This window comes from Heteronotia binoei, chromosome 18 (genome assembly GCF_032191835.1).
Source record: "Heteronotia binoei isolate CCM8104 ecotype False Entrance Well chromosome 18, APGP_CSIRO_Hbin_v1, whole genome shotgun sequence".
Classification (NCBI taxonomy): Eukaryota; Metazoa; Chordata; class Lepidosauria; order Squamata; family Gekkonidae; genus Heteronotia; species Heteronotia binoei.
This window is the reverse complement of record NC_083240.1, coordinates 5,438,436-5,448,479: the sequence shown is the minus strand read 5'-3', so window position 1 is coordinate 5,448,479 and position 10,044 is coordinate 5,438,436. Positions and strand designations below refer to the sequence as shown.

Genomic DNA, 10,044 nt, shown 5'->3' with positions numbered 1-10,044 from the left:
GCAGGCCAGAGCAGGCCCGTTCTGCCAAACAGAGTATGAAGTTTTTGTGAGTCACTGTTCACTTCTTCAAAATAAAATGATTAAAAACATGATGGAGACAAAACAAACAGCTCTAAAAGACTACCTATGATGGCAGCAGTACTGAAACAGTAGCTGTATCTTAAAAAAAAACACAAGAAGTCAGTGGAAGTAAGAGCTAGGTAATGTTAGTTAGCACTTCAAAAAAAGATATTATAGCATTGGGAAAAGTCCAGAAAAGGGTTGATTAAAGGGATGGAGCACTTTCCCTTTGAAGAAGGGTTAAAACACTTCGGGCTCTTTAGCTTGGAGAAACGTCAGCTGAGGGGTGACATGGTAGAGGTTTACAAGATTATGCATGTGATAGAGAAGGTAGAGAAAGAAGTACTTTTCTCCCTTTCTCACAATATGAGAACGGGTGGACATTCAATGAAATTGCCGAGCAGTTGGGTTAGAACTGATAAAAGGAAGTACTTCTTCACCCAAAGGGTGATTAACACGTGGAATTCACTGCCACAGGAGGAGGGCTTCTAGTGTCCTAGCCCCACTGGTGGACTTCCTGTTGGCACTTGGGTTTTTTTGGCCACTGTGTGACACAGAGTATTGGACTGGATGGGCCACTGGCCTGATCCAACGTGGCTTCTCTTATGTTCTTATGTGACTCAGAGTGTTGGATTGGATGGGCCATTGGCCTGATCCAACACGGCTTCTCTTATGTTCTTATGTGACCCAGAGTGTTGGACTGGATGGGCCATTGGACTGATCCAACATGGCTTCTCTTATGTCTGGGGCAGTGATGCTCTGTATTCTTGGTGCTTGTGGGGCCACAGTGGGAGGGCTTCTAGTGTCCTGGCCCCACTGGTGGACTTCCTGTTGGCACTTGGTTTTTTTGACCAGTGTGTGACAACAGAGTGTTGGACTGGATGGGTCATTGGCCTGATCCAACATGGCTTCTCTTATGTTCTTAAGATTTTGTTGTGGAAGGCAGCCAGTTCAGCAAAACTAAGTCCTTTTTCCAGGTGGCTAATAATGCTAGTATGATGAAACTTAGTTAGGAGACAGAGAACCAACCCATCTTACTCTCTTTGGGACATGTCTCTTTTGCAGATTATAAATTTAATAAATGATAATATTTTGAAAGTGTGAATCCTGTGCGCTATGAGTTACCAAAACCCCAACAATTTACATGTTACTTTACATGTTACTTAGCTTGCTGTATGCCACTGGGTGCATGCAAGGTCTGGGTCTCATGATCTCCAAACTGTCTAACTTAAATCAGACAGAACATAAAGGAAAGGAGGATAATGGATTGGCAAAGATGGACCGAAGACCATTTAACCAGCAGCACGAGGGAAGGATTTTGCAGGTGAAGGTGACTGAAATCCGAAATGGTGGTTAGGCTTCCATTTCCACTCACCCAGTGGAATTTTTGATGTTACCTCCATTGGCAGTGGATTCACTCACCCCACTGCACAAACTGCTTATGACCTTCCCTTCAGTTTCAAAGCAGTTTGCCATGTACCAGCCAGGAGAAGATGCCGTTCAGGGGTGGCCCAACTGTGGCTTTTTCACACATGTGGTGTGGCTCTTGAAACCCCCGTTGCCCCGTCTGCCAGCTTGGAGAAGGCATTTGAAGTCTCTCTTAAAGCACTTCTCCAAGGCAAGCTAGTTGGTGGCTTGAAGAATGCATTTAAAGTTAAAGTTACTTTCTTTCCACCTCTCCCCCCCAATCAATTTGCTTTCCTTCCTTCTTTCCAGCTCCAGGCATCTGACATACATGTCTTGCGGCTCTCAGATATCTGATTTTTATTCTGTGTGGCTCTTACATTAAGCAAGTTTGGCCACCCCTGAACTAGCCTAAAGCCTTCTTGCTCACTGAGCTGAATTCACGGGTGGTTTTTTGATCCCTATGTGATGTGCTTTTCTAGAGGGGCATTGTCCATAAAGTGGGTGCTAAGAGGGTGAGAGAAAAGGAGGGTCCTCTGCACAACTTGGCACAAGTCCCAGAAGAGGGAGTGTGAAATCAAAGTCAAGGTGTGTCAGATAGCTGATCAGCTTCCAAAGAGTTAAAGTAGGAAGGGGGACTGAAGTCGGAAGTGGCGAGATACAGGGAGCCTTGATGAGGAAGGCCTGGAGGAAGAGCAGGATGGAGAAACAGATGGTGATGTAAGGATAAAGGAAGGAGACTGTTTTTAGCTTGGGCTTTTGGATGTGACTGAAGAAAACGGAAGCAATGGAAGAAAAAGGCCAGCTAGAAAGAGGCAGTAGAACAGAGCAGGGCCTGAATCAAAGCTGTGTCATGAGATTTTGGACTTTATAATAACCTGGATCTGATGGAAGACTGAAAAGAAGAAGATATTGGATTTATAACCTGCCCTGCACTCCGAATCTCAGTCTCAGAGCGGCTCACAACCTCCTTTATCTTCCTCCCCCACAACAGACACCCTGTGAGGTGCGTGGGGCTGAATGAGCTCTCTCAGAAGCTGCCCCTTCAAGGACCTCTGCCAGAGCTATGGCTGCCCCAAGGCCATTCCAGCAGGTGCAAGTGGAGGTGTGGGGAATCAAACCCGGTTCTCCCAGATAAGAGTCCGTGCACTTAACCACTACGCCAAACTGGCCCTGCATCAGGGTGGCCAGTTGCTTTGTCGCACCCCCCCCCCCCCCCCATAATTAGGAAGGGGCATATCTGAATGGCAAACCCGTTAATACCAGAAGAGGGAAAGAACCAGTTTTGCCCTTTCAGTAATAGCCTGTCAATAACTTTCAAGGAAGTTTGTAGAGGAATTGGTTCTTTGCTCATCCTTTCGGCACGAATCTTAGTCCCAGCATCCCTCTCCAAGGATCCTATATGGAGATGAAGGATTGAACAATCTTGACTCCTGCCTTCTCCCACCAAATAGTGTTTCTCAAGGGGACACATTGCCTGAATTTTGCTTTTATTTGGAACTTGGGATCCAGCCTAAACACCTTTTGCTTGTAGCCTGGTAACTTGAACTTAGTTCTCCTGTCTGGGGAATGTTTGTAGCTGAATAGCTATTCCTTTGCTATGCTGTTAAGACTGGAGATGTTATGGAGAATTCCTAAACTTTGTTGCTGTCATAAAAAGCTCATTTTGGTTATATCTTGAGGCTGTTATGCAACTTTCTGTCTTCTTTGCAGTAGGCAGTCTTCCCTCCCTGCCTTAAACTCATCCATAAAATCCACCATTGTGAATCATTTGTTGCTAAATCACCCTATTTTGTGCTCAAAGCAGCCCTAATCATTATGGGAATAATGGTGAGGAAATGAGGTTTCTGTCGGTGGTGGGTTTTTTTTAGCAAATAAAAATGCAAACACAGCTTAAATTAACAGTAAATGTACTTTAATGGCAACAGCACCCAGAGGCTCTAATTAAGGGTTAAAACCACACAAGATGCACAATTTGGGGACGTAATTGCTCTCTGTTTTGTGCGTCATTGCTTGAGCTGGGGTGGGGGAAGAGTTAGAGGCAGAGGAGGGGTATTGACGGTGGCTTTACTAAAAAAACCCAACTTATTGAGTTGGGAAGTGTATGCCCCCCTCCCCCCCAAAATACGAAATATAACTTGCCAAGCAGGTGTCTCTGGCAGCAGAAGAGAGCCCAATGGCATCCCTCGCTCGCCCCCCGCTCTTCCTCTTCCTCTTGGTGCTCATCTCGTTCTCCTGGCCCATGGGGGCTGCGGCTGCAACGTCTCCTATCTCGGAAGGGCTCGTGTGGAAAGACCGCAAGGTAAGCAGAGAACAGAAGAAACTACCATTGCTGTATTGCAGGCATGGTGAACACAATCGAGATTTCAAGCATGATTTTGATCACTGAGCGTTCTCTTTAGCGAGTCATTTTGATCACTGAGTATTCTCTTTAGCAAGCTGTAAATGCTAGATTATCTAAGGCAGGGGCGGCCAAAATTGCTTAATGTGAGAGCCACAAGACAAGATCATCAGATGTTTGAGAGCAGGGTGGAAGGAAAGCAATTTTAACTTTAAGTGCATTCTCCAAGCCACAGGCTGGCTTTGCTTGGAGAAGTGATTTAAAGAGAGATGTCTTCTCCAAGCTGGGCAGTGGGGTGGTGGGGGCTTTGGTAGCCACACAACATGTGTGAAAGAGCCACATGTGGCTCCAGAGCCACAGTTTGGCCAGCCCTGGTCTAAGGGAAGTGGAAACCGATTTCTTTTTCTAATTGGTGAAGGTGACGTTTCATCTGAGGATGTGAAAAACGAACAGGAACCTACTCAAGGTGGACTTTGCTTCTAGTGTCCATTATATTAAAAAAAAATGCAAGTTCTCAGACTTCCTTTGGTTTCTCAAAAAGGGGTATCGGTACTGTGGTGTAAGCTGTATGCAATCAATTTAAATTTGAATCAAGCAGCTATAAAAGATTGTTGAAATTCTTAAGCTTGTGCTTGGTGGGTTTACAGTTCGTACTTCCTTCTCTATCATGGCAAGCTGCAAGTTGAGCCAGTGGTGGCTTACACTTATAGCCTGATTTCTATCAGTGTCTGCACAGACGTCAGTCCCATTTTCTCCAGCAGTGCTTAATAGAAACATGGAATTGAACGGGGCCTCAAGGGTCATCTAGTCCAGTCCCCTGCGCAATGCAGGAAATTCACAGCTACCTCCCCCAGGGACCCCTGCTTGGTGCTTCCTTCCGAGTAAACCTGTGTAGCATTGCACATTTAGTGTTAATCCAAGTGGACCGCAGGCTTTGGCTGCCAGTGTAAGCATATTTACTTGGAAGACCATTGCATATACATCAGAATAAAAGAGGTTAGGATGGGACTGTGTGTCTCCCAGCACTGGCCCCCGTTGGTCCCCTGTGAGGCTGTAGCGACTCAAAATATAGCCTGGCATACTTAAAATGGCACAAAAATGATTGTATGTAGAATTCATATAGTGCAGTTCTCATATAGTGCAGAGTTAGCTTGGTCTAAGATCATTGGAATCAGAGGGCTTAGACTGGGGTAACTGAATTGCCCTGCTAGATTCCCTTCCATGCTGAAATTAAGCCTTATAATGTGCAATTAGTCTGAATGCATGTTTTGTTACCCCATGTATTTCTATTTTCATTCTTTCACTTTAGAGAGATTTTAGATTTTAAACTCCTCGGGCTCCTCGGCACCCGCCATCTCATATTCTGTTAAACGGCATGCATGTTGATATTGTTATATACATAATACATATTGTATTATTTTAATGGAAATTTAAGCATTTGGTTTTTTTTTATTGGGTTACATGCTGGGGTCTCATGATGAATCAAGGAGGTGCGCTAAGTGGTTTTGGAAGCTTTTGGCTTCCGGGATTATATAAACTCCTGGGGAGCAAACTAATCTCCTAATCTTTTTGTTTTTTCCTTTTAGCAGACTCAACTTCTTCCGATATTCTGTGCCTCCTGAAGTATACTGTTGGTGTTGGGGGTTTCTTTTGCTCATTGTTATTTCACACAGTCTCCCTGATATTTTATTTATTTATTTCAAACATTTGCTAGCCACTTTTCTACACTGCAGAACTTTAAGGTGACATATTTTTATTTAAACAACAGTTATTAAACACACACACATAAAAGAACACAATTTGAAATCTCTAATGAGGACTGCCAATAAATAAAAACTAAATTAGTCAAATGCAGTCCTAAGCAAAATGCAGAAACCCTTTGAGAGCCAGTTTGGTGTAGTGGTTAAGTGTGGGGACTCTTATCCAGGTTTGATTTCCCCACTCCTTCACATGCAGCCAGCTGGGTGACCTCAATTCTCTCAGAGCTGTTCTCTCAAGAGCAATTCTCTTGAGAACTCTCTCAGCCCCACCTACAACACAGGGTGTCTGTTGTAGGGAGGGGAAGTGAAAGAAGATTGTAAGCCACTCTGAGGCTCCTTCAGGTAGTAAAGGGCAGGGAATAAAGCCAATCTTCTCACCCCGTGTAGGTAATGTAGAACCCCAAAATAAATTATAGAAACCTTTACCTCGTCAGTTGTTTGGTTTTGCTGTTTTAATAGAGGCATAAGCCGCCTCTGCTGTTAGGTAGATGATCCCGCGGAGAGGGCGGGATATAAATGGAAAGTAATAATAATGATGATGATGATGAGCTGAACTCAAGTGCAGAAAATAGGAATTTGACTGTATCTTGGCTTCAGGAATGAATGCATACTTTGTTGGTTGAGCTAGCTTTGAAATATGGATGAATCTGCCCTCAGATCTCCACCGTATAGCTTTCAGCTTGCAAAGATAATACACCGAAGCTCCTCATTTATCAATATAATTGAACACTGCTATGGGCTTTTTTTTTTAAAGGTCATTAAAAAGGTCCTCTTAAGACTTTTCAACTCTTGAGTGCTTGATTTACTGTACTCTCTCTTGAAAAAGAGCCAAGAACCAGGGCATAAAATTCACCATTAAAATAATACTTTTCATCCAAATTATTAGATAATCTACAGCTTGGAAACCTGATAGTTTATTAGCCCATCATCTATGTCATATTTTTTAATAGTGGCACTTTGATTGAAAGATTTAGAGTAGAATTCTTTAAAGAGAGTCCACAAAGCGGCAAAGAAACTTTGCTTGCAAGCTGACTTAAGAATGGCACAAACAAGATGAGCCAACCCCTCTCCCTTTCTCATGTCTCAAAACATACCCACCTCCAGCACCCTTCTTCCACTTTCTACCAGGGTGCTGGAGGTGGAAGATGGGAAGTCACACCTGGTTGGGTCCCTGTCAGTGAAGCAGCTCAACAGTATTTGTTTCCTGCCCTGAGTTGGGAATGCCTGGAGATTTTGGGGTTGGAAACCTGGGGAGGGCAGGGTCTGGGAAGAGGAAGACCTCAGCTGTGTGTAATGGCAAAGAGTCCACCCTCCAAAGCAGCCGTTTTCTCCAGGGGAACTGGTTTCTGCAGTCTGGAGATCAAATGTAATAGTGGGAGCTCTCCAGGTGCCACCAGGAGATTGACACCCTATTCCTGCCTCTAAGTGAGAGCTAAATAAGGCATCCATGAGGTGATGTGGGCTGACATAGCTGAATACTCACACATTTTTTAAAAAAACAAATCCACTGTATTTAGCAGGGGTGGCTAAACTTGCTCTTTTACACATTGTGTGGCAAAGTCCCCACCACCCCATTGGATGGCTTGGAGAAGGCATTATCCTCTTTAAATCACTTCTCCAAGCCAAGCCAGCTGGTGGCTTGTAGAATGCACTTAAAGTTGCTTTCTTTCCACCTCTCCCTCTATTTTCCTTCCTTCCTCCTTGTCTTGCAGCTCTCAAACATCTGTCGTTCACATCTTGTGGCTCTCAAACATCTGATGTTTATTCTATATGGTTCTTACATTAAGCAAGTTAGGCCACCCCTGGTATGTAGGAAAGTATCTGGTAGAAGGATTTGACTGTGGTGTTCTTGACATACTAGCTTTCTGTGTTCAGGGATCTTCCAAATGTGAAAGCATCCAATCATACCACTCTTCATCTGTAGCTTTTAATGGTTCAGAGTGACCCGCTCAGTGAAAACTAGACCCAAGAGGGGAAACAAGATCACACAAAAGTCCCAAGCCAGATTTGCATTTCAGCTTGTTTGCTTCTTTGGTGCCTTGTTAGAACTGGTTTTCAGGGAAGTTGTATATTACTGGCTGTAATGTACGTGAATGTAAGATATCCTCTCTTTTTTATGTCTTACTTGGAAAAAAAAAACTTACTCGGGCATCTGAGCAAGTATGGTACCTTGTGCCCCAACTGTTTGCCAGCTTCAGGAGGGGATTGGATCAACATCTGGAGCAGAGGTCCATCAGTGGCTATTAGCCACAGCATATTGTTGGAACTCTCCGCCTGGGACAGTGATGCTCTGTATCCTTGGTGCTTGGGGGGGGGGCAACAGTGGGAGGGCTTCTAGTCTCCTGACCCCACTGATGGACCTCCTGATGGCACCTGGTTTTTTTGGCCACTGTGAGACACAGAGTGTTGGACTGGATGGGCCATTGGTCTGATCCAACATGGCTTCTCTTATGTTACCAAGGGCCTGGCTTTCTCTAGCAATATCTAACTTGCCTCTGCTTACTTTGGAAGTATTTCCAGGTGCCGGCAGACATGAAGAGGAGCGAGGTGCTAGCTTTCCTCTCTGGGCTGGCCAACTGGGCGTCATATGTGAACGAGGCACCCCTGTCAAGGCAGGAGAAAATGGAGCTCCGTCCCCGGCAAGAGCGAGCGACCCTCCCTCAGCCCCCAGCTCGAGAGAAGTCACCTTGCAAGAACTTCTTCTGGAAGACTTTCTCCTCCTGCTAACAGGACTCTGTCCCCGGAAAGCTTACTTAGCACCGCTGGACTCTCTCGAGATGAGTACGATCAGTGACAGCTCTCTTTTGGGAGCTAACGCTGTTATGTAATTACATTCCCCCACCCACCCCTTCCCTTTTGTCAATGATTAGTCCCAGGGAAACAAAGCGTCTTGTGGCACCCGAAGACTAAACACATTTTTATTGCGGCAGAAGCTTTTGTGAACCACAGTCCACTTGGTGAGGTGCGTGGTTATCCTCCAACGGCAGGTGTGCACATAGGTGCAAACAGAAGAAAGGGTGGTGGGCAAGTCATGACAAAGGAAGGCCAATCGGGGGACTGGCGTTTGACGTCACAATATCAAGCATTTGTGCAAACAGGATGATGTGGAAAAAGGATCCAGTCAAAAAGAGTAAAGCAATCCCATCGCTGGGACTGGACCACTCACTTTCCTCTCTCAGGCACTTTCACGCATGCTGGAAAATGCACTTTCAACTGACTCTTCGTGCACTTTAGTGATCGTTTACTAGTGGATTTTGCCACCGCACATAGTAAAATTCAGTTGCAAAGTGGATCGAAAGTGCATTATTCAGCGCGTGTGAAAGCGCCTGGATTCAAGACTGGTTGTGTTCCGTTGTCACAACAATCCTCTGTTTGCGATGGGCACAAACACAACTTGTTTGGTCTGCTTTCCTTCTCCTTTGTCACCTTCCCATTCCGGTCCAGTATGATTTAAGCTGTCCCAGTTTAGGCAGCTTTCAGTTAAAACTCCAGCCTACCATGACTGAATGTAGAATCATGGAATCATAGAGTTGGAAGTGACCTCCAGGGTCATCTAGTCCAACCCCCTGCACCCTGCAGGAAACTCACAAATATCTCCCCCTAACTTCACAGGATCCTCATTGCTGTCACATGGTCATCTAGCCTCTGTTTAAAAACCTCCAAGGAAGGAGAGCCCACCATCTCCTGCGGAAGCCTGTTCCACTGAGGAACCGCTCTAATGGTCAGGAAGTTCTTCCTAATGTTGAGCCGGAAACTCTTTTGATTTAATTTCAACCCACTGGTTCTGGTCCTACCTTCTGGGACCACAGAAAACAATTCCACACCCTCCTCTATATGACAGCCCTTCAAGTACTGGAAGATGGTGATCATATCATCTCTCAGCCACCTCCTCTCCAAGCTAAACATGCCCAGCTCCTTCAACCTTTCTTCATAAGACTTGGTCTCCAGACTGCTTTGTACCTTTAAAAAGAGGTGTGAGGGACCAAACTGCAAATTAAACAGGTTTAATGAATTAAACAGCCTTGTAGATTTTGTTTCCTAATAGGTTTGCCAGTTCTGGGTTGGGAAATATGTGGAGATTTTGGGGGGGGGGGGGGGGGGCGGAGGTGGAGCAATGTCAACAGGGCATAAGGCCATAGAACCCACCCTTCAAAGCAGCTATTTCCTCCAAGGGAACTGATCTCTTTCTTCTGAAGCCCAGTTGTAATTCTGGGGAATCTCCAGCCACTGTCTGGAGGCTGGCAACTCTGTTTCCTGGCATTGCATACCTAAGAGCCCGAGCTTTGTTTCTGTGTGCAAAGACACACACACACACACACCCCACGCTTGAAAGCAACAGAATTCTCTTAGAGGATGCTTTCTGTTACTCTGATACTGTTCTTGGTCTCTAAGGTGCTTCTGGACTCAAATCTTAGAGGGACGGCTGTGTAGAAGGCTGTAGCTTTTGATGCAGTTACAGCATCGTAGGGAGGGGAGCAA

General features: G+C 45.2%; 1 protein-coding gene across 1 annotated transcript; it reads left to right on the top strand.

The window, feature by feature from the left end:
• The first annotated feature begins 3,549 nt into the window (after positions 1-3,549).
• CORT (cortistatin) lies at positions 3,550-8,465 on the top strand. The gene is made up of 2 exons (XM_060258936.1): positions 3,550-3,766; positions 8,077-8,465. The coding sequence occupies exons 1-2, from the start codon at positions 3,641-3,643 to the stop codon at positions 8,290-8,292; spliced, it is 342 nt and encodes a 113-aa protein (XP_060114919.1). The 5' UTR covers positions 3,550-3,640; the 3' UTR covers positions 8,293-8,465.
• Positions 8,466-10,044: the final 1,579 nt, after the last annotated feature.

Coding starts and splice junctions, on each gene's coding strand:
- CORT (XM_060258936.1), top strand. CDS start 3,641: ATGGCATCCCTCGCTCGCCCCCCGCTCTTCCTCTTCCTCTTGGTGCTC. Junction 3,767..8,076: donor TCGTGTGGAAAGACCGCAAG/GTAAGCAGAGAA, acceptor TTACTTTGGAAG/TATTTCCAGGTGCCGGCAGA.